The 24555-nt window shown below is 45.6% G+C and overlaps 1 protein-coding gene and 1 pseudogene across 7 annotated transcripts in view; one reads left to right on the forward strand and one right to left on the reverse strand.

Moving 5' to 3' along the window:
- LOC139254094 (zinc finger protein 432-like) overlaps positions 1 to 24555 on the reverse strand; it is a 157446-nt gene that overhangs the window by 80713 nt on the left and 52178 nt on the right. For 3 of the 7 annotated variants that reach the window (XM_070873637.1, XM_070873636.1, XM_070873640.1), the window contains one exon: positions 7574 to 9275. The exons of 3 other annotated variants lie outside the window; for them this stretch is intronic. In XM_070873637.1, the coding sequence (XP_070729738.1) occupies positions 7901 to 8938 (1038 nt within the window). In that variant the 5' untranslated portion in view covers positions 8939 to 9275 and the 3' untranslated portion in view covers positions 7574 to 7900. Of the gene's footprint in view, positions 1 to 7573; positions 9276 to 12715; positions 12965 to 24555 lie in introns of those variants that run through there. One more of the 7 variants, XM_070873638.1, reaches the window with a different exon arrangement.
- The window catches only part of LOC139254097 (zinc finger protein 229-like), a 72900-nt pseudogene that overhangs the window by 18981 nt on the left and 29364 nt on the right, over positions 1 to 24555 (forward strand).

A 24555-nucleotide genomic window follows, 5' to 3' on the forward strand; every position in this document is an offset into this window, starting at 1 on the left:
CTGCTGATTTTCTCTGCTGGCCCAATAGGGTGAGCCCGGGCTGGCCCAATAGGGTGAGCCCGGGCTGGCCCAATAGGGTGAGCCCGGGCTGGCCCAATAGGGTGAGCCTGGGCTGGCCCAATAGAGTGATGTAGTGACCAGAACTGTGTGATTACACCAGCTGTGTCCTAACTAGTGTTTTACACAGTTCTAGCATAACCTCCAGAGGGAGGTGGGAGTCTGGAACTTACTGCCTGAAAGAATAGTTGGGGCAGAAACCCTCATCGCGTTTACAAAAGTACTTGGATATGTACTGGAAGTGCGTTAACCTACAGGGCTACGGACCAAGAGCTGGAACGTGTGATTAGGTTGGATAGCTCTTTTTTGGCCACACAGACATGATGGGCCTAATGTCCTCGTTCTGTGTTGTAAACTGCTATGATTCCATGTCACCAATTCCCTCCTGTCTGATATAAACCAACCCCACAGTCACTGACGCCAATCCCCTCCTGTCTGATATAATGTTATGAAAGACAGTGGAAGGCCAGAAGATTGGTAATTTTTTAGAAACCAGCAAAGGACGACGAAAAAATGATAAAGACAGAGAAGGTAGCACATGAGAACAAACTAGCAAGAAATATAAAAACAGACGATAGGAGCATCTACAGGTATATAAAAAGGAAATGAGTAGCTAAAGTAAACGTTGGTCCCTTAGAGGATGAGACTGAAGAATTAATAACGGGAAACACGGAAATGGCAGAGATTTTGAACAAATATTTTGTATTGTTCTTCACGGTAGAGGACACTAAAAACATCCCAACAGTTGATAATCAAGGAGCTATTGCAGTGGTGAGAGTGCGGTGAGGGGGGGCTTAAAACAGTCACTATCACTAGAGATAAAGTACTCAGCAAACAAATGGGACTAAAGGTGGACAAATCCCCTGGACCTGTTGGCATGCATCCTAAGGTCTTAAAAGAAATGGCTACAGAGATAGTGGATGTACTGGTTGTAATCTACCAAAATTACCTGAATTCTGGAGAGGTCCCAGCAGACTGGAAACTGCAAATGTAACACTCCTATTCAAGTAAGGAGGGAGGCAGAGAGCAGGAAACCATAGACCAGTTAGCCTACCATCGGTCATTGGGAAAATACTGGAATGCATCATTAAGGAATTAGTAGCAGGACATTTAGAAAATCATGTTGCAGTCAAGCAGAGTCAGCATGTTTTATGAAAGGGAAATCATGGTTGATAAATTTGCTGGAGTTGCTTGGTGATGTAATGAGCAGAGTGCATAAAGGAATACCAGTTGAAGTTGTATATTTGCATTTCCAGAAAGCATTCGATAAGGTACCACACAAAAGGTTACTGCACAAGCTAAGAGCTCACGGGATTGGGGGTAATATATCAGAATGGATAGAGGATTGGCTAAGTAACAGAAAACAGAGTCGTTTTTAAGGGTTCATTTGGCAAACTGTAACTAGTGGGGTGCTGCAGGGATCAGTGCTGGGACCTCAACTATTTACAATTTATATTAATGACTTGGATGAAGGGACCAAGTGTAACACAGTCAAATTTGCTGATGATACAAAGATAGGTGGAAAACCAAGTTGTGAGGAAGATGCAAAGAATCTAGAAAGGGATATGGATAGGATAATGAGGTACCAACGATATAGGTAAGAAATGGGATGAGGTCCAACAAGCTGAATTTAGGGAGCTAGGAGTTAAATTAAAAAGTAGGACCTCAAAGGTAGTAATCTCAGGATTTCTACCAGTGCCACGTGCTAGTCAGAATAGAAAAAGCAGGATAGTTAAGATGAATACGTTTCTTGAGGAATGGTGCAAGAGGGAGGGATTCAAATTCCTGGGACATTGGAACCGGTTCTGGGGGAGGTGGGACCAATACAACCGGTCTGCACCTGGGCAGGACTGGAACCGATGTCCTAGGGGGAGTGTTTGCTAGTGCTGTTGGGGAGGGTTTAAACTAATACAGCAGGGGGATGGGAATCTATGCAGGGAGACAAAGGGAAGTAAAATGGGAGCAGAACCAAAAGGTAGAAAGGAGATAAGGAAAAGTGGAGGGCAGAGAAATCAAAGGCAAAAATCAAAAAGAGCCACATTACAACATAATTCTAAAAGAACAAAGAGTGTTAAAAGAACAAGCCTGAAGACTCTGTCTCAATGTGAGGAGCATTCATAATAAGGCGCAGATAGCTGTTAACGGATATGATGTAATTGGGATTACGGAGACATGGCTCCAGGGTGACCAAGGCTGGTAACTCAACATCCTGGAGTATTGAATGTTCAGGAAGGATAGACAGAAAGGAAAAGGAAGTGGGGTAGTGTTGCTGGTTAAAGAGGAGATAACACAATAATAAGAAGGACATTAGCTTGGATGATGTGGAATCTGTATGGGTAGAGCTGCAGAACATCAAAGGGCAGAAAACGCTAGTGGGACTTGTGTACAGACCACCAAACAGTAGTGGGGAGATTGGGTATGGCATCAAACAGGAAATTAGGGATGCGTGCAATAAAGGTACAGCAGTTATCATGGGTGACTTTAATCTACATATAGATTGGGCTAACCAAACTGATAGCAATACAGTGGAGGAGGATTGCCTGGAGTGTATAAGGGATGGTTTTCTCGACCAATATGTCAAGGATCCAACTGGAGAGCTGGCCATCCTAGACTGGGTGTTGTGTAATGAGAGAGGATTAATTAGCAATCTTGTTGTGCAAGGCCCCTTGGGGAAGTGACATTAATATGGCAGAATTCTTCATTAAGATGGAGGGTGACACAGTTAATTCAAAGACTAGGATCCTGAACTTAAAGAAAGGTACCTTCAATGGTATGAGACGTGAATTGGCGAGGATAGACTGGCGAATGATACTTAAAGCAATAAAGGTTGATAGGCAATGGCAGACATTTAAAGATCACATGGATGAACTTCAACAATTGTACATCCTTGTCTGGCGTAAAAATAAAATGGGGAAGGTGGCTCAACCGTGCTAACAAGGGAAATTAGGAATAGTGTTAAATCCAAGAAGAGGCATATAAATTGGACAGAAAAAGCAACAAACCTGAGGACTGGGAGAAATTTAGAATTCAGCAGAGGACAAAGGGTTTAATTATGAGGGAAAATCATCATCATAGGCTGTCCCTCGAAATGAGGATGACTTGCTTCCACGCCAAAATAGGATGAGTTCACAGGTGTTTCAATAAAGGACCTAATATTCCAGGTCCTGAACTACATCCCAAAGGGTGGAAGATGACTGTGCATGCATGTTTTTAAATGTTTGATGGCCGTTGCACACAAGCCACCACACGGGCTTGACAGAGCTAGGTCTTGGTCCAGTGGCGAGGATTAACCAGGATGACTGAAGACCAGCTCTGCTGCATGGACCTAGTGCGCACACATATCGCAGTCTGGGCAGGAGTGTGCTGCCCCTGGGCCCCTGGCCCCGAACTCACACATCTCCTGGGCCCCAATCGCATCCCTCCACAGTCTCTCGCCGCTCCTTCGCCCCGACCTCGCTGCTCCTGCTGCACCGACCCATGCTCCAATCATCAACCTGGACCTTGATGATGTCACTCTTTGCTGCCTTTGCAGCTCGCGCTGCTCCCTGAAGCTGCATGCCTCCACGCTGCTCCCTGGGCCGCACGCTGCTCCTTTTATGGTCCCGACCTGCCATAACATACCCCGATCTTCCAATATAACACGGACAGGGTATCCGGTCATTTATCACATTGCTGTTTGTGGGAGTTTGCTGTGTTCAAATTGGCTGCCACGTTTCCCACATTACAACAGTGACTACACTCCAAAAGTACTTAATTGGCTATAAAGCGTTTGAGACGTTTGGTGGACATGAAAGGCACTATATCAATGCAAGTCTTAATACAAAAGCAAAATACTGCAGATGCTGAAGTCTGAAATAATAACAAACTGCTGGAAATCTCAGCAGGTCAGGCAACATCTGAGAGAAAAAATAGAGTATAAGAACATAAGAATTAGGAACAGGAGTAGGCCATCTAGCCCCTCGAGCCTGCTCCGCCATTCAATAAGATCATGGCTGATCTGGCCGTGGACTCAGCTCCACTTACCCGCTCGCTCCCTGTAACCCTTAATTCCCTTATTGGTAAAAAATCTATCTATCTCTGACTTGAATACATTCAATGAGCTAGCCTCAACTGCTTCCTTGGGCAGAGAATTCCACAGATTCACAACCCTCTGGGAGAAGAAATTCCTTCTCAACTCGGTTTTAAATTGGCTCCCCCGTATTTTGAGGCTGTGCCCCCTAGTTCTAGTCTCCCCGACCAGTGGAAACAACCTCTCTGCCTCCATCTTGTCTATCCCTTTCATTATTTTAAATGTTTCTATAAGATCACCCCTCATCCTTCTGAACTCCAACGAGTAAAGACCCAATCTACTCAATCTATCATCATAAGGTAACCCCCTCATCTCCGGAATCAGCCTAGTGAATCGTCTCTGTACCCCCTCCAAAGCAGTATATCCTTCCTTAAGAAAGGTGACCAAAGCTGCACACAGTACTCCAGGTGCGGCCTTACCAATATCCTATACAGTTGCAGCAGGACCTCCCTGCTTTTGTACTCCATCCCTCTCGCAATGAAGGCCAACATTCCATTCGCCTTCCTGATTACCTGCTGCACCTGCAAACTAACTTTTTGGGATTCATGCACAAGGACCCCCAGGTCCCTCTGCACCTCAGCATGTTGTAATTTCTCCCCATTCAAATAATATTCCCTTTTACTGTTTTTTTCCCCAAGGTGGATGACCTCACACTTTCCGACATTGTATTCCATCTGCCAAACCTTAGCCCATTCGCTTAACCTATCTAAATCTCTTTGCAGCCTCTCTGTGTCCTCTACACAACCCGCTTTTCCACTAATCTTTGTGTCATCTGCAAATTTTGTTACATTACTCTCTGCACCCTCTTCCAGGTCATCTATGTATATTGTAAACAGTTGTGGTCCCAGCACCGATCCCTGTGGCACACCACTAACCACCGATTTCCAACCCGAAAAGGACCCATTTATCCCGACTCTCTGCTTTCTGTTCGCCAGCCAATTCTCTATCCATGCTAATACATTTCCTCTGACTCCACATACCTCTATCTTCTGCAGTAACCTTTTGTGTGGCACCTTATCGAATGCCTTTTGGAAATCTAAATACACCACATCCATCGGTACACCTCTATCCACCATGCTCATTATATCTTCAAAGAATTCCAGTAAATTAGTAAAACATGATTTCCCCTATGAGGAAGCTTGCAGGAAACATAAAAACTGACTGCAAAAGCTTCTATAGATCTGTGAAGAGAAAAAGATTAGTGAAAACAAACATAGGTCGCTTGCAGTCAGAATCAGGTAAATTTATAATGGGGACAAAGAAATGGCAGGCCAATTGAACAAATACTTTGGTTCTGTCTTCACTAAGGAAGACACAAATAACTTTTCAGAAATATTAGGGGTCCAAGGGTCTAGCGAGAAGGGGGAACTGAAGGAAATCCTGATTAGTCAGGAAATTGTGTTACGGAAATTTATGGGATTGAAGGCCGATAAATCCCCAGGGCCTGATCGACTGCATCCCAGAGTACTTAAGGAAATGGTCCTAGAAATAGTGGATGCATTGGTGGTCATTTTCCATCATTCTATCGATTCTGGATCAGTTTCTATGCATTTAAGGGTAGCGAGTGTAATACCACTTTTTTAAGAAGTGAACGAGAAAAACGAATTATAGACCGGTTAGCCTGACATCAGTCGTGGGGAAAATGTTGGAAACAATTATTAAAGATGTAACAGCAGCGCATTTGGAAAGCAGTGACAGGATCGGTTCAAGTCAGCATGGATTTATGAAAGGGAAATCATGCTTGACAAATCTTCGAGAATTTTATGAGGATGTAACTAGTAGAATGGACAAGGGAGAGCCAGTGGATTGGTGTATTTGGACTTTCAAAAGGCTTTTGACAAGGTCCCACAAAAGAGATTAGTGCGCAAAATTAAAGCACATGGTATTGGGGGTAATGTATTGACGTGGATAGAGAACTGGTTGGCAGACAGGAAGCAAAGAGTAGGCATAAATGGGTCCTTTTCAGAATGGCAGGTAGTGACTAGTGGGGTACCGCAAGGTTCAGTGCTGGGACCTCAGATATTCACAATATACATTAATGATTTAGACAAAGGAATTGAATGTAATCTCTCCAATTTTGCAGATGACACGAAGCTGGGTGGCAGTGTGAGCTGTGAGCAGAGTGTTAAGAGGCTGCAGGGTGGCTTGGACAGGTTGCATGAGTGGGCAAATGCATGGCAGATGCAGTATGATGTAGATAAATGTGAGGTTATCCAATTTGGTGGCAAAAACACAAAGGCAGAATATTACCTGAATGGTGACAGATTCGGAAAAGGGGAGGTGCATCGAGATCTGGGTGTCATGGTACATCAGTCATTGAAAGTTGGCATGCAGGTACAGTAGGCAGTGAAGTCGGCAAATGGCATGTTGGCCTTCATAGCGAGGGGATTTGAGTATCGGAGCAGGAAAGTATCACTACAGTTGTACAGGGCCTTGGTGAGGCCACACCTTGAATATTGTGTAGTTTTGGTCTCCTAATCTGAGGATGGACATTCTTGCTATTGAGGGAGTGCAGCAAAGGTTCACCAGACTGATTCCTGGGATGGCAGGACTGACATATGAAGAAAGACTGGATTGACTAGGCTTATATTCACTGGAATTTAGAAGAATAAGAGTGGATCTCATAGAAACACAAAATTCTGACGGGATTGGACGGGTTAGATGCAGGAAGAATGTTCCGGATGTTGGGGAAGTCCAGAACCAGGTGTCACATTCTAAGGATAAGGGGTAAGTGAATTAAGACTGAGATGAGGAGAAACTTCTTCACTCAGAGAATTGTGAACCAGTGGAATTCTCTACCACAGAAAGTTGTTCAGGCCAGTTCGTTAGATATATTCAAAAGGGAGTTAGATGTGGCTCTTACAGCTAAAGGGATCAAGGGGTATGGGGGGAAAGCATTGAATGGTGGTGCAGGCTCGAAGGGCTGAATGGCCGACTCCTGTACCTATTTTCTATGTTTCTATAACGGGCAAAAATCTGGCAGATGGACCATAATGTGGTAAAATGTCAGGTTATCCCCTTTGGTAGGAAAAAGAAAAAACAAAATTATTTAAATGGGGACTATTGCAAAATGCTGTAGTACAGAGGGATCTGGAGGTTCTTCTACATGAAACTCAAAAAGTTAGCATGCAAATACAGCAAGTAATCAGGAAGGCAAATGGAATGCTGGCCTTTATTGCAAGGGGGGTGGAGTATGAAAATACGGAAGTCCTGCTACACCTGTACAGGGCATTGGTAAAACCACACCTGGAGTACTGCGCACAGTTTTGGTCTGGACTTGTCTCTATTCCCATGCCGAGGAGCTTGCTGCACCAGATGGGAGGGGCAACATTTGGGGACACGGATTCCCCACCAATTCCCATTCCCCTTCTTTCTGGTGGATAATGGAGGGGCCACTGTGTGTAATGTGCAAGTCAGTAAGAATTGTCAGTAAGCTCTTTCTAATTGGACATTTTATTCAGTAGAAACTTTTACACACTATTGCAGATTTTGTACCAAAGATCAATTTAGGATTAAAGTAAAAGTTCATAATTTTATTGCAAACTAACTTTCTGTTGAGAGTTGCTGAATTAAGGGGAAAGATAACATACCATGTTTCTTAAATGGCCACTGCAGCCCCGAGAACACAATCAGTAATATATCCAGAATATTAATGTCCAGCCCAATTATAGGGTTATTAACATCAGCAGAAACAAACCCCAACTGTCAGAATGAACGTGGTTCAATTGGGATGTGATTAACAGCAGCAATAATAGCAGATTCCAACCCCTGCAGTCACTTGTGAACTCGCTGGTGTCTCAGCAGGTGGGATGACCGAATGAACCCCTTCCCACACTCAGAGCAGGTGAACGGCCTCTCCCCAGTGTGAACTCGCATGTGTATCAGCAGGGTGGATGACCGAGTGAATCGCTTCCCACACTCAGAGCAGGTGAATGGCCTCTCCCCAGTGTGAACTCGCTGGTGTGTCAGCAGGGTGGATGACATAATGAATCCCATCCCACACTCTGAGCAGGTGAACGGCCTCTCCCCTGTGTGAACTCGCTGGTGTGTCAGCAGGTGGGATGAACAAGTGAATCCCTTCCCACACTCAGAGCAGGTGAATGGCCTCTCCCCAGTGTGAACTCGCTTGTGAATTACAAGGTCGTTTGACTCATTGAATCTCTTCCCACACTCAGAGCAGGTGAACGGCCTCTCCCCAGTGTGAAGTCGCTGGTGTGTCAGCAGGTTAGATGATGTAGTGAATCCCTTCCCACACTCTGAGCAGGTGAATGGTCTCTCCCCAGTGTGAACTCGCTGGTGTGTCAGCAGGTTGGATGATCGGGTGAATCCCTTCCCACACTCAGAGCAGATGAATGGCCTCTCCCCAGTGTGAACTCGCTGGTGTGTCAGCAGGTCGGCTGAACATGTGAATCCCTTCCCACACTCTGAGCAGGTGAATGGCCTCTCCCCAGTGTGAACTCGCTGGTGTGTCAGCAGGTGGGATGACTGAGTAAATCCCTTCCCACACTCAGAGCAGGTGAATGGCCTCTCCCCAGTGTGAACTCGCTGGTGTATCCGCAAGATGGATGAACAAGTGAATCCCTTCCCACACTGAGAGCAGGTGAACGGTCTCTCCCCGGTGTGAACTCGCCGGTGAGCTACAAGTTGGGATGACCCAGTGAATCCCTTCCCACACTCTGAGCAGGTGAACGGCCTCTCTCCAGTGTGACTGCGTCGATGAATTTCCAGCTCAGACGGTGATCTGAATACCTTCCCACAGTCACCACATTTCCACGGTTTCTCCATGATGTGGGTGTCCTTGTGACTCTCCATGGTTGGACGATGAGTTGTAGCCTCGCCCACGCACACAACACGTTTACAGTTTCTTCGCGCTGTGAATGGTGCGATGATTTTTCAGGCTGTTTAATTGATTAAAGCTCTTTCCACAGGCAGTGCACTGGAACACTCTCACTCGGGTGTGTGTGTCTCGGTGCTTTTCCAGTCACACTGATGTTTGAAATCTTTTCCCACAGGCAGAACAGGCAAACATTTCTCCTTCCACTTTCAAAGGCTGATGATATTCAGGTCCTGATGAATCAATTGACTCCGTCAGATCTTGACGTGATGTTTGGTTTGTGTTTCCTCTCTGAAAATCTCCCCTTCTAATATTCTGTAAAAGGAGATAATAAAACTCATCGCTGTCAGTACAAGACAGAAATTCAGGATAGAAACATCTAGTTTCCATGAAACATTCTTTCCTCTCTTGTTCTTCCAAAGCTGTAAATCCCTGTCCCACACATTGTTCCTCCTGCTGTGCTGAAATTCAAACCCATCGCACATTTCTAGACTGTTTCTCCTCCACTCCCAGTTTTCACCACCAATTCTGGCTGGGTTCAGTTCTACACTCACTGGTTCTCCTCCCTCTCCACCCCTGAAGGTGCTGAGTCTGGCTGGGTTCAGTTCCACATTCACTGGTTTCCCTCCCTCTCTTCCCCTAAAAGTGCTGACTCTGGCTTTGAGGAACAGGGTGAATGAAGGGAAACCAGTGGATGTGGTGTATTTGGACTTCCAGAAGGTATTTGATCAAGGTGCCACATAAAAGTTAACCGCACAAGATAAGAGTTCACGGGGTTGGGGGTAATATATTCGCATGGATAGAGGATTGGTTAACTAAAAGAAGACAGAGAGTCGAGATAAATTCTCGGGTTGGCAATCAGTAACCAGTGGGGTGCTGCACGAATCAGTGTTGGGACCCCAACTATTTACAATCTAGATTAATGAATTAGATGAAGGGACAGAGTGTAATGTAGCCAAGATGGGAGGAAATGCAATGTGCGAGGAGGACAAAAAAAACTGCAAAACGACATAGACAGGCTAAGTGAGTGGGCAAAAATTCGGCAGATGGAGTATAATGTTGGAAAGTGTGAGGTTATGCAGTTTGGTCGAAAAAAATTTGAAGAGCATGTTATTATTTAAATGGAAAAAAATTTGCAGTACAGCGGGACCTGGGGGGTCCTGCTGCATGAAACATTAGTATGCAGGTACAGCAAGTGAACAGGAAGGCCAATGGAATCTTGACCTTTATTGCAAAGGGGATGGAGTATAAAAACATGGAAGTCTTGCTACAGTTATACGGGGTATTGGTGAGGCCACACCTGGAATACTGCGTACAGTTTTGGTTTCCATATCTGAGAAAGGATATACTTGCTTTGGAGGCAGTTCAGAGAAGGTTCACAAGGTTGATTCCGGAGATGAGGGGGTTAACTTATGAGGAAAGGATGAGAAGGTTGGGCCTCTGCTCATCGGAATGCAGACGAATGAGAGGTGATCTTATTGAAATGTATAAGATTATGAGGGGGCTTGACAAGGTGGATGCAGAGAGGATGTTTCCACTTATAGGGGAGACTAGAACTAGAGGGCATTATCTTAGAATAAGGGGCCACCCATTTAAAACTGAGATGAGGAGGAATGTCTTCCCTGAAAGAGTTGTAAATCTGTGCAATTTGCTGCCTCAGAGAGCTGTGGAAGCTGGCTCATTGAATAAATTTAAGACAGAGGTAGACAATTTCTTAACCGCTAAGAGAATAAGGGGTTAGGGGGAGCAAGCAGAGAAGTGGACCTGAGTCCATGATCGGCTCAACCATGATCGTATTAAATAGTGGAGCAGACTCGAGGTGCCATATGCCCTACTCCTGCTATTATTTCTTATGCTAACTCTGTCTGGGTTCAGTTCTACACTCACTGGTTCCCCTCCCTGATGGTGCTGACTCTGGCTGGATTCAGTTCTACACTCACTGGTTCCCCAGCCTCTGCTTCCTTGATGGTGCAGACACTGGTTGGGTTCAGTTCTTCAATCACACGTTTCCCACCCTCTGCTCCCCTAAAGGTGCTGACTGTGGCTGGATTCAGTTCTGCACTCAATGGTTCTCCTCCCTATGCTCTCCTGAATGAGCTGGATCTGGCCGAGTTCAGTTCTACACTCACTTGTTCCCCTCCCTCTCCCTCCCCTGATGGTGCTGACTCTGGCTGGGTTCAGTTCTACACTCACTGGTTCCCCTCCCTCTCCTCCCCTGATGGTGCTGACTCTGTCTGGGTTCAGTTCTACATTCACTGATTCCCCTCCCTTTCCTCCCCTGATGGTGCTGACTGTGGTTGGATTCAGTTGTGCACTCACTGGTTCCTCTCCCTCTCCTCTCCTGAATGAGCTTGATCTGGCAACTTCAGTTCTACACTCACTTGTTCCCCTGCCTCTCCCTCCCCTGATGGTGCTGACTCTAGCTGGGTTTAATTCTACAATAACTGGTTTCCTCTCCCTCTCCTCCTCTGAAGTGCTGGCTAACTTAGATCTGGTCCTGTATAATGAGATAGGATTAATAATCAATCTCTGAATAAAGGAGCCCCTTGGAATGAGTGATCATAGCATGGTTGAATTTCAAATTCAGATGGAGAGCGAGAATTTTGGATCTCAAACCAGCGTTCTAAGCTTAAATGATGGAGACTACATTGGTATGAGGGCAGAATGGGCAAAGGTGGACTGAGAAATAGATTAAAGTGTAGGACGGTTAAAGTGTAGGGCCAAATTACAGCAAAATTCTAAAGGGGCAAAGTGTGTTAAAAAGACAAGCCTGAAGGCTCTGTGCCTCAATGCGAGGAGTATTCGGAATAAGGTGGACGAATTAACTGTGCAGATAGCTGTTAACGGATATGATGTAATTGGCATCACGGAGTCATGGCTCTCGGGTGACCAAGGCTGGGAGCTCAACATCCTGGGGTATTCAACATTCAGGAGGGATAGACAGAATGGAAAAGGAGGTGGGGTGGCGTTGCTGGTTAAAGAGGAAATTAACGCAATAGTAAGGAAGGACATTAGCTTGGATGATGTGGAATCAGTATGGATGGAACTACGGAATAATAAAGGGCAGAAAACGCTAGTGGGAGTTATGTACAGACGACCAAACAGTAGTAGTGAGGTTGGGGACAGCATCAAACAAGAAATTATTGATCCGTGCAATAAAGGTACAGCAATTATCATGGGCGATTTTAATCTACATATTGATTGGGCTAACCAAACTCGTAGCAATGCGGTGGAGGAGGATTTCCTGGAATCTTTTACGCATGGTTTTCTAGACCAATATGTCGAGGAACCAACCAGAGGGCTGGCCATCCTAGACTGGGTGAGGTGTATTGAGAGAGGACTAATTAGCAATCTTGTTGTGCGAGGCCCGTTGGGGAATATTTACCATAATATGGTAGAATTCTTTATTAAGGTGGAGAGTGACACATTTTTGAGCGATTAGGGAGTAGAGGGTTATGTGGAGCGGATTGGGAATTGGAGCCGAGTGCATGATCGGATCAGCCATGATCTTATTGGGGAGCAGACTCAAGGGTTAAAAATGGCCTACACCTGCTCCTATTTCTTCTGTTCTAGAGAGTTTCCCCTCCACTCCCAGTTTTCACCACCGATTCTGGCTGGGTTCAGTTCCCCACTCACTGGTTCCCCTCTCTCTCCTCCCCTGAAGGTGCTGGCTCTGGCTGGGTTCAGTTCCAGACACTGACATCATTCACTTTGTTCCTGCACCAAGATGAGAGCGCATGCGCTGTGCTACTCACTGAATATCGATGGCGGACGGTTAAACCTGACCTCCTAGACAAAGATGGCCGCCATTAACCTGGGCCTGTGACCGGGAGAAAGCCCCGAAGCTGCAACCGCCGATATTCCGGTTATTATTCCGGGCTTGCGGCGGGCACCAGTTGTTTATGCAGCATCCCGGGCTCCCCGCTGGTCCATTATTCCGCTCCGTCCCGCTGAAAAGGACACTTCTGAAGAGCCTGCCCAAAACGTGCTGCCTCCGCCATTAACCGCACCGCGCATGCTCCTAAGGCTCCCCCTACCCCAGGACCCGCGCCTGCGCACTGAGCTCCTGTAGTCTGGGTGCGGCACATTCTCCATCGTGCGGTATGCTGGGTACATAAGACCATGAGAAATAGGATCAGGAGTGGGCCCTCCGGCCCCCCGAGCCTGCTCCCCATTCAATAAGATCTTGGCTGGTCTGATCATAGACTCAGCTCCACTTCCCAGGCTCCCCAGAACCCTTTACTCCCTTATCGCTCAAAAATCTGTCTATCTCCGCCTTAAATATATTCAATGAACCAGCCTCTACTGCTCTCTGGGGCAGAGAATTCCACAGATTTACAACCCTCTGAGAAAAGAAATTCCTCCTCATCTCAGTTTTAAATGGGCTGAGGAGAAAGGATGCATTTGTGAATAGAACAGGATTTACTGTGATTGCATTGAACACTGAACCATGTTCATTCTGGCAGTTCTTGTTCGTTTCTGATGATCTTAATAACTCCGATTATTATTCCGGGCTTGCGGCGGGCACCGGTTGTTTATGAAGCCTCCCCAGCGCCCCGCTGGTCCATTACTCCGCTCTGTACCGATGAAAAGGACACTTCTCTACAGCCTGCCCAAAACGTGTCTCCTCCGCCATTACACGCACTGTGCATGCTCCAAACACAGCCAGGACTCGCTCCTGCGCACTAAGCTCCTGTAGTCTGGGTTCGACACATTCCTCCCCCGCGGGGCATGCTGGGTACATAAGACCATGAGAAATAGTAGCAGGAGTGGCCACCCGGCCCCCCGAGCCTGTTCCCCATTCAATAAGATAATGGCTGGTCTGATCATAGAGTCAGCTCCACTCCCCCGCCCGCTCCGCATAACCCTTTACTCCCTTATCGCTCAAAAATCTGTCTATCTCCGCCTTAAATAAAGTCAATGAACCAGCCTCCACTGTTCTCTGGGGCAGAGAATTCCACAGATTTGCAACCCTCCGAGAAGAGAAATTCCTCCTCATCTCAGTATTAAATGGGCTGAGGAGAAAGGCTGCACTTGTGAATAGAACAGGATTTACTGTGGTTGCATTGGGCACTGAACCATGCTCATTCTAGCAGCTCTTGTTCGTTTCTGATGATCTTAATAACCCCTATACCTGTGCTGTAAATTAATACCCTGTATAAATGTTGAATAAATTATGTGTGTTTCAAATACAGTGTTTCGAATATTTGATTGCTCCGTGATCACAGGAGACCAATTGATGTTCCATTTTCGTGGTTTTTCTTAATCTAACTTATATCGCTTCTCACCTCGTTTGCCTTCTATCATATCAAATCCAAAACTTGTTCTGTTTGAGGTCCTTCGAGACAAATTTAGGGAGTTAGGAGCTAAATTAAAAAGTAGGACCACAAAGGTAGTAATCTCAGGATTGCTACTAATGCCACGTGCTAGTCAGAGTAGGAAATGCAGGATGACTCAGATGAATACGTGGCTTGAGCAGTGGTGCAGAAGGGAGGGATTCAAATTCCTGGGATATTGGAACCAGTTCTGGGGGAGGTGGGACCAGTACAATTGATCTGCACCTGGGAAGGACCGGAACCAATGTCCTAGGGGGAGTGTTTGCTAGTGCTGTTGGGGATGGGTTAGACTAATATGGTAGGGGGATGGGAAACTATGCAGGGAGGCAGAGGGAAGTAGAATGGGGGCAGAAGCAAACACATTGTAAATGTCAACAATTGTAATTAAGTGCTGTTCAGAGGGCAGTGTCATTTATTTAAATTTTGTACATCAACAATAATACCAGGAATCAGTGAGTGTAGATTAATAGAGTAGGATGCAGGAGTAGAAAGAAGAAAAGTAAAAGTGGAGGGCAGAGAAAGCCAAGACAAAAAGCAAAAAGGACCACATTATAGCAAAATTTTAAAGTGGAAAAGTGTGTTAAAAACACAAGCCTGAACACTCTGTGCCTCAATGCGAGAAGTATTCATAATAAGGTGGACGAATTAACTGCACAGATAGCTGTTAACGGATATGATGTAATTGGCATCACGGAGATATGGCTCCAAGGTGACCAAGGCTGGGAACTCAACATTCAGGGGTATTCAACATTCAGGAAGGATAGACAGAATGGAAAATGAGGTGGGGTGGCGTTGCTGCTTAAAGAGGAAATTAACGCAATCGTAAAGAAGGACATGAGCTTGGATGATATGGAATCAGTATGGGTGGAGCTACGGAATACCAAAGGGCAGAAAACGCTAGTGGGAGTTATGTGCAGACCACCAAACAGTAGTAGTGAGGTTGGGGACAGCATCAAACAAGAAATTAGGGATGCGTGCAATAAAGGTACAGCAGTTATCATGGGCGACGTTAATCTACATATTGATTGGGCTAACCAAACTGGTAGCAATGCGGTGGAGGAGCTTTTTCTGGAGTCTTTTATGAGTGGTTTTCTAGACCAATATGTCGAGGAACCAACTAGAGGGCTGGCCATCCTAGACTGGGTGATCTGTCGTGTTGTGCGAGGCCTCTTGGGGAAGAGTGAGCATAATATGGTAGAATTCTTTATTAAGATGGAGAGTGACACAGTTAATTCAGAGACTAGGGTCCTGACCATAAGGAAGGATAGTCAGAATAAAAAAGGAGGTGGGGTGGCGTTGCTGGTTAAAGAGGAAATTAACGCAATAGTAAGGAAGGACATTAGCTTGGATGATGTGGAATCAGTATGGATGGAGCTACGGAATACCAAAGGGCAGAAAACGCTAGTGGAAGTTCAGATCAGCCATGATCTTGTTGAATGGCGGAGCAGGCTCGAGGGGCTAGATGGCCTACTCCTGTTCCTAATTCTTATGTTCTTATGAAAGGTTACTTCGATGGTATGAGACATTAATTGGCTAGAATAGACTGGTGAATGATACTTAAAGGGTTGACGGTGGCTTGGCAATGGCAAACATTTAAAGATCACATTGATGAACTTCAACAATTGTACATCCCTGTCTGGAGTAAAAATACAACAGGGAAGGTGGCTCAACCGTGGCTAACAAGGGAAATTAAATATAGTGTTCAATCCAAGGAAGAGGCATATAAACTGGTTAGATAAAGCAGCAAATCCGAGGACTGGGAGAATTTTATAATTCAGCAGAGGAGGACAAAGGGTTTAATTAGGAGGCGGAAAATAGAGTTTGAGAGGAAGCTTGCTGGGAACATAAAAACTGGCTGCAAAATCTTCTATAGATATGTAAAGAGAAAAAGATTAGTGAAGAGAAACGTAGGTCCCTTGCAGTCAGATTCTGGTGAATTTATAATGGGAACAAAGAAATGGCGGACCAGTTGAACAAATACTTTGGTTCCGTCTTCACAAAGAAAGACACCAATAATCTTCCGGAAATACTAGTGGACCGAGGGTCTAGTGAGAAGGAGGAGCTGAAGGAAATCCTTATTAGCGGGAAATTGTGTTCGGGAAATTGATGGGATTGAAGGATGATAATTCCCCGGGGCTTGATAGTGGCCCTAGAAATAGTGGCCCTAGAAATAGTGGATGCATTGGTGATCATTTTCCAACAGTCTATCGACTCTGGATCAGTTCCTATGGACTGGAGGGTAGCTAAAGTAACATTACGCTTTTAAAAAGGAAGGAGAGAGAAAAAAGGAAATTATAGACTGGTTAGCCTGACATCAGTAATGGGGAAAATGTTGGAATCAATTATTAAAGATGAAATTACAGCACATTTGGAAAGCAGTGACAGGATCAGTTCAAGTCAGCATGGATTTATGAAAGGGAAATCATGCTTAACAAATCTTCTAGAATTTTTTGAGGATGTAACTAGTAAAGTGGACAAGGGAGAACCAGTGGATGTGGTGTATTTGGACTTTCAAAAGGCTTTTGACAAGGTCCCACACAAGAGATTGGTGTGCAAAATTAAAGCACATGGTATTGGGGGTAATGTACTGGCATGGATAGAGAACTGGTTGGCAGACAGGAAGGAGAGAGTCGGGATAAATGAATCCTTTTCAGAATGGCAGGCAGTGACTAGTGGGTGCCGCAGGACTCAATGTTGGGACACCAGCTATTTACAATATACATTAATGATTTAGATGAAGTAATTGAGTGTAATATCTCCAAGTTTGCAGATGACACTAAGCTGGGTGGCGGTGTGAGCTGTGAGGAGGACGGTCAGAGGCTGCAGGGTGACTTGGACAGGTTAGGCGAGTGGGCAAACTCATGGCAGATGCAGTATAATGTGGATAAATGTGAGGTTATCTACTTTGGTGGAAAAAACACGAAGGCAGAATATTATCTGAATGGCGGCAGATTAGGAAAGGGGACGTGCAACGAGACCTGGGTATCATGGTACATCAGTCATTGAAATTTGGCATGCAGGTACAGCAGGTGGTGAAGAAGGCAAATGGTATGTGGGCCTTCATAGCTAGGGGATTTGAGTATAGGAGCAGGGAGGTCTTATTGCAGTTGTACAGGGCCTTAGTGAGGCCTCACCTGGAATATTGTGTTCAGTTTTGGTCTCCTAATCTGAGGAAGGACGTTCTTGCTATTGAGGGAGTGCAGCGAAGGTTCACCAGACTGATTCCTGGGATGGCAGGACTGACATATGAGCAGAGATTGGATCGACTGGGCTTTTATTCACTGGAGTTTCGAAGGATGAGAGGGGATCTCCTAGAAACATATAACATTCTGACAGGACTGGACAGGTTAGATGCGGGAAGAATGTTCCTGATGTTGGGGAAGTCCGGAACCAGGGGACCTTATCTAAGGATAAGGGGTAAGCCATTCAGGACTGAGATGAGGAGAAACTTCTTTACTCAGAGAGTTGTTAACCTGTGGAATTCCCTACTGCAGAGAGTTGTTGATGCCAGTTCACTGGATATATTCAAGAGGGAGTTAGATATGGCCCTTATGACTAAAGGGATCAAGGGGTATGGAGAGAAAGCAGGAAATGGGTACTGAGGTGAATGATCAGCCATGATCTTATTGAATGGTCGTGCAGGCTCGAAAGGCCGAATGGCCTACTCCTGCACCTATTTTTTTCTGTTTTTATTTTCTATGTTTGAGTACATGAGTTGTGGTTGTAGTAGACTTAATTGCAGTGTCTCACTTTAAACTCAACTGAAATCCTTTGAACCACCCCTTTATTGAACTGTCTTGCATAAGATTTGATATCCGTTACTTTCTGTATCAGTTAACCCGGTTTTGGAACCAATTGAATTTAACAAACTCATCCACACATTTCACGTGTGATAGCCTGTGAAATATGTGGGTGTCCTTGTGTCTCTCCAGGTTGGACGATCAAATGAAGCCTGGTCCAAACACAGAACATGTGTACGGTTTCTCCCCGCTGTGAATGGTGTGATGTTTTTCAGGCTGTGTAACTGGTTAAAGTTCTTTTCACAGGCAGTGCACTGGAACAGTCTCACTCGGGGGGATGTGTCTCATTCATCCCACCTGCTGGTACACGAGTGAATTCACACTGGGGAGAAGCCATTCAACTGTCCTGTGTTTAGTTTCTTTGTGTGCCTTGCAACTGGAGAGTGCTGGGAAAGAACAGATCCTGAAGGAGCACTGAAAGGGGGAGGGGGAGAAAGGACTACAGGGAAGGTCTGTGATAGGGGGAAGGCAGGAGAGATTAGAGAGACAAAAGGGAGGATGGACCAAATTCAGATGGTACTGACAGGAGTTAGAACAACATTAGTCAGGATAGGGTGTGAGTGGTGGGATAATGATCAGCGGGCACTGGAGACAAGGAAAAAAAACAGGCTCCAGGAGGGTGACCATGAGAAATAGGAGCGGAAGTGGGCCACCCGGACCCCGAGCCTGCTCCCCATTCACTAAGATCATGGCTGGTCTGATCATAGACTCAGCTCCACTTTCCTGCCCATTCCCCAGAACCCGTTACTGCCTTATCGCTCAAAAATCTGTCTATCTCCACCTTAAATATATTCAATGACCCAGCCTCCACAGCTCTCTGGGGCAGAAAATTCACAGATTTACAACCCTCTGAGAGAAGAAATTCCTCCACATCTCAGTTTTAAATGGGCGGCCACTTTTTCTGAGACTATGTCCACTAGATACAGAGAAAAACTTGCTACACACGATCCCATCAAAAACTGCCAGGGCAGGTACAGCACGGGTTAGACAGGAAGGTTTAAGCTGGGCATTCCAGAACTTGGGGCCTGGGCAACAGAAGGCACAGCCAACAAAGCCACCAATGGTTGAACAATTATAATCAGAGATGCTCAGGAAGACAGATATGTTTTGGGCCGGGGTTGGGGGAGCAGATGTGGGGCTGGAGGAGTTTACAGAGCTAAGGAGGGGCGTGGCCATGGAGGGATTTGAAAATAAGTATTAGAACTTTGAAATCAAGGCGTTGCTTAACAGAAGCCAGTGTAGGTCAGCGAGCAGAGGGGTGATGGGTGAGCAGGACTTGGTGCGAGTTAGGACATAGGCAGCCTAATTTTGGATCAACTCTAGCTTATGTAGGGTAGAATGTGGGAGGAGTGCGTTGGAATAATCAAGACCAGAAGTAACAAAGACATGGATGATGGCTTCAGCAATGGATGAGCTGAGGCAAGAGTAGAGACGGGTGATGTTACAGAGGTGGAAATAGGCAGTCTTAGTTATGCTGTGGATATGTGGTCCAAAACTTATTTCAGGGTTAAGTATGACACCATGGTTGCAAACAGTCTGGTTCAGCCTCAGACAGAAGTTGGGGAGGGGGATGGAATCAGTGGCTAGGGAACGGAGTTTGTGGCAATGACAATTACAAATATCAGGATATTTCACAGGCTAGCACGCGCAAAATGTGTGGATGGGTTTGTTAAATTCAATCGGTTCCAAAACAGTGTTAACTGATACAGAAAGTAACGGATTTCAAATCTTATGCAAGACAGTTCAATAAAGGGGTGGTTCAAAGGATTTCAGCTGAGTTTAAAGTGAGACACTGCAGTTAAGTCTACTACAACCACAACTCATGTAGTCAAACATAGAAACATAGAAACACAGAAAATAGGCGCAGGAGTAGGCCATTCGGCGTTTCGAGCCTGCACCACCTTTCAATAAGATCATGGCTGATCATTCACCTCAGTACCCATTTCCTGCTTTGTCTCCATACCCCTTGATCCCTTTAGCCATAAGGGCCATATCTAACTCCCTCTTGAATATATCCAATGAACTGGCATCAACAACTTTCTGCGGTAGGGAATTCATCAGGTTAAGTGAAGAAGTTTCTCCTCATCTCAGTCCTAAATGGCTTACCCCTTATCCTTAGATAAGGTCCCCTGGTTCCGGACTACCCCAATATCGGGAACATTCTTCCTGCATCTAACCTGTTCAGTCCCATCAGAATTTTATATGTTTCTATGAGATCCCCTTTCATCCTTCTAAACTCCAGTGAATAAAGGCCCAGTTGATCCAGTCTCTCCTCATATGTCAGTCCTGCCATCCCAGGAATCAGTCTGGTGAACCTTCGCTGCACTCCCTCAATAGCAAGAACGTCCTTCCTCAGATTAGGAGACCAAAACTGAACACAATATTCTGGGTGAGCCCTCACTAAGGCCCTGTATAACTGCAGTAAGGTCTCCCTGCTCCTATGCTTAAATCCACTATTTATGAACGCCCACATACCATTTGCCTTCTTCACCACTTGCTGTACCTGTATGCCAACTTTCAATGACTGATGTACCATGACACCCAAGTCTCGTTGCACCTCCCCTTTGCTAATCTGTCACCATTTAGATAATATTCTGCCTTCATGTTTTTGCTACCAAAGTGGATAACCTCACATTTATCCATATTATACTGCATCTGCCATGAGTTTGCCCACTCACCTAACCTGTCCAAATCACCCTGCAGCCTTTTAGCGTCCTCCTCACAGCTCACACCGCCACCCAGCTTAGTGTCATCTGCAAACTTGGAGATATTACACTCAATTCCTTCATCTAAATCATTAATGTATATTGTAAATAGCTGGCGTCCCAGCATTGAGTCCTGCGGCACCCCACTAGTCACTGCCTGCCATTCTGAAAAGGACTCCTTTATCCCGACTCTCTTCTTCCAGTCTGCCAACCAGTTCTCTATCCACGTCAGTACATTAACCCCAATACCAGGTGCTTTAATTTTGCACACAAATCTCTTGTGTGGGACCTTGTCAAAAGCCTTTTGAAAGTCCAAATACATCACATCCACTGGTTCTCTCTTGTCCATTTTACCAGTTACATCCTCAAAAAATTCTAGAAGATTTGTCAAGCATGATTTCCCTTTCATAAATCCATGCCAACTTGAACCGATCCTGTCACTGCTTTCCAAATGTGCTGTTATTTCATCTTGAATAATTGATTCCAACATTTTCCCCGCTACTGATGTCAGGCTAACTGGTCTATAATTACCCGTTTTCTCTCTCCCTGCTTTTTAAAATAGTGGTGTTACATTAGCTACCTTCCAGTCCATAGGAACTGATCCAGAGTCGATAGACTGTTGGAAAATGATCACCAATGCATCCACTATTTCTAGGGTCACTTCCTTAAGTACTCTGGAATGCAGACTATCAGGCCATGAGGATTTATCGGCCTTCAATCCCATCAATTTCCCGAACACAATTTCCCACCTAATAAGGATTTCCTTCAGTTCCTCCTTCTCACTAGCCCCTCAGTCCGCTAGTATTTCCGGAAGGTCATTGGTGTCTTCCTTCGTGAAGACAGAACCAAAGTATTTGTTCAACTGGTCCGCCATTTCTTTGTTCCTCATTATAAATTCACCTAAATCTGACTGCAAGGGACCTTCACTAATCTTTTTCTCTTCACATATCTATAGAAGCTTTTGCAGCCAGTTTTTATGTTTCCAGCAAGCTTCCTCTCAAACTCTATTACCGCCTTCTAATTAAACCCTTTGTCCTCCTCTGCTGAATTATGAAATTCTCCCAGTCCTCAGCTTTGCTACTTTTTCTGGGCACTTTATATGCCTCTTCCTTGTATTGAACACTATCCTTAATTTCCCTTGATAGCCACGGTTGAGCCACCTTCCCCGTTTTATTTTTACTCCAGACATGGATGTACAATTGTTGAAGTTCATCAATGTGATCTTTAAATGTTTGCCATCAACCCTTTAAGGATCATTCGCCAGTCTATTCTAGCCAATTCATGTCTCAAACCATCGAAGTTACCTTTCCTTAAGTTCAGGACCCAAGTCTCTGAATTAACTGTGTCACTCTCCATCTTCATAAAAAATTCTACCATATTATGGTCACTCTTTCCCAAGGGGCCTTGCACAACAAGATTGCTAATTAGTCCTTTCTCATTACACATCACCCGGTCTAGGATGGCCAGCCCTCCAGTTGGTTCCTCGACATATTGATCCAGAAAACTATCCCTAATACATTCCAGGAAATCCTCCTCCACTGCATTGCTACCAGTTTGGTTAGCCCAATCAATATGTAGATTAAAGTCAATCATGATAACTGCAGTAATTTTATTGCACGCATCCCTAATTTCTTGTTTGATGCTGTCCCCAACCTCACTACTACTGTTTGATGGTCTGTACATAACTCTCACTAGCGTTTTCTGCCCTTTGGTATTCCGTAGCTCCACCCATACTGATTCCACAACATCCAAGCTAATGTCCTTCCTTACTATTGCGTTAATTTCCTCTTTAACCACCAACGCCACCCCACCTCCTTTCCCATTCTGTCTATCCTTCCTGAATGTTGAATACCTTTGGATGTTGAGTTCCCAGCCTTGGTCACCCTGGAGCCATGTCTCCGTGATGCCAATTACATCATATCCGTTAACAGTTATCTGTGCAGTTAATTCGTCCACCTTATTATGAATACTCCTCGCATTGAGGCACAGAGCCTTCGGGCTTGTTTTTTTAACACACTTTGCCCCTTTAGAATTTTGCTGTAATGTGGCCCTTTTTGCTTTTTGCCTTGCGTTTCTCTGCCCTCCACTTTTACTTTTCTTTTCTTCTTTCTATCTTTTGCTTCTGCCCCATTCTGCTTCCCTCTGTCTCCCTGCATAGGTTCCCATCCTCCTGCCATACTAGTCTAACCCCTCCCCAACAGCACTAGCAAACACTCCCCCTCGGACCGGTCCTTCCCAGGTGCACACCAATTGTACTGGTCCCACCTTCCCCAGAACTGGTTCCAGTATCCCAGGAATTTGAATCCCTCTCTTCTGCACCACTCCACAAACCACGTATTCTTCTGAACTATCCTGCGCTTCCTACTCTGACTAGAATGTGGCACTGGTAGCAATCCTGAGATTACTACCTTTGAGGTCCTACTTTTTAATTTAGCTCCTAGCTCCCTAAATTCGTCTTGTAGGACCTCAAACAGAACAAGTTTGGGGTTTGATATGATAGAAGGCAAACGAGGTGAGAAGTTAGATTAAGAAAAAGCACTAAAATGGATCATCAATTGGTCTCCTGTGATCACAGAGCAATCAAATATTCGAAACACTGTGTTTGAAACACAGATAATGTATTCAACATTTATACAGGGTATTAATTTCCAGCTCAGGTATAGGGGTTATTAAGATCATCAGAAACGAACAAGAGCTGCTAGAATGAGCATGGTTCAGTGCCCAATGCAACCACAGTAAATCCTGTTCTATTCACAAGTGCAGCCTTTCTCCCCAGCCCATTTAATACTGAGATGAGGAGGGTTGCAAATCTGTGGAATTCTCTGCCCCAGAGAGCAGTGGAGGCTGGCTCATTGACTGTATTTAAGGCGGAAATAGACAGATTTTTCAGCGATAAGGGAGTAAAGGGTTATGCAGAGCGGGCGGGGGAGTGGAGCTGACTCTATGATCAGACCAGCCATTATCTTATTGAATGGGGAACAGGCTCGGGGGGCCGGGTGGCCCACTCCTGCTCCTATTTCTCATGGTCTTATGTACCCAGCATGCCCCGCGGGGGAGGAATGTGTCGAACCCAGACTACAGGAGCTCAGTGCGCAGGAGCGAGTCCTGGCTGTGGTTGGAGCATGCGCAGTGCGTGTAATGGCGGAGGAGACACGTTTTGGGCAGGCTGTAGCGAAGTGTCCTTTTCATCGGTACAGAGCGGAGTAATGGACCAGCGGGGAGCCGGGGAGGCTTCATAAACAACCGGTGCCCGCCGCAAGCCCGGAATAATAACCGGAATATCGGCGGTTGCAGCTTCGGGGCTTTCTCCCGGTCACAGGCCTAGTCTAACGGCGGACACTTTGGTGTAGGAAGGCAGGTTCTGCGGTCTGCCATCGATATTCAGTGAGTAGCACAGCGCATGCGCGGCCATCTTCGTGCAGGAACAAAGTGCATGATGTCGGTGTCTGGAACTGAACCCAGCCAGAGTCAGCACCTTCAGGGGAAGGGGAACCAGTGAGTGTCGAACTGAACCCAGCCAGAGTCAGCAGCTTCAGGGGAGGAGAGGGAGGGGAACCAGTGAGTGTCGAACTGAACGCAGCCAGAATCGGTGGTGAAAACTGGGAGTGGAGGGGCAACTGTCTGGAGCATAAGAAATAGGAGCAGGTGTAGACCATTTGGCCCCTCGAGCCTGCTCCCCATTCAATAAGATCATGGCTGATCTGGCCATGGACTCGACTCCACTTCCCTGTCCGCTCCCCATAACCCTTTACTT

Source organism: Pristiophorus japonicus, unplaced genomic scaffold (assembly GCF_044704955.1).
Source record: "Pristiophorus japonicus isolate sPriJap1 unplaced genomic scaffold, sPriJap1.hap1 HAP1_SCAFFOLD_534, whole genome shotgun sequence".
Classification (NCBI taxonomy): Eukaryota; Metazoa; Chordata; class Chondrichthyes; family Pristiophoridae; genus Pristiophorus; species Pristiophorus japonicus.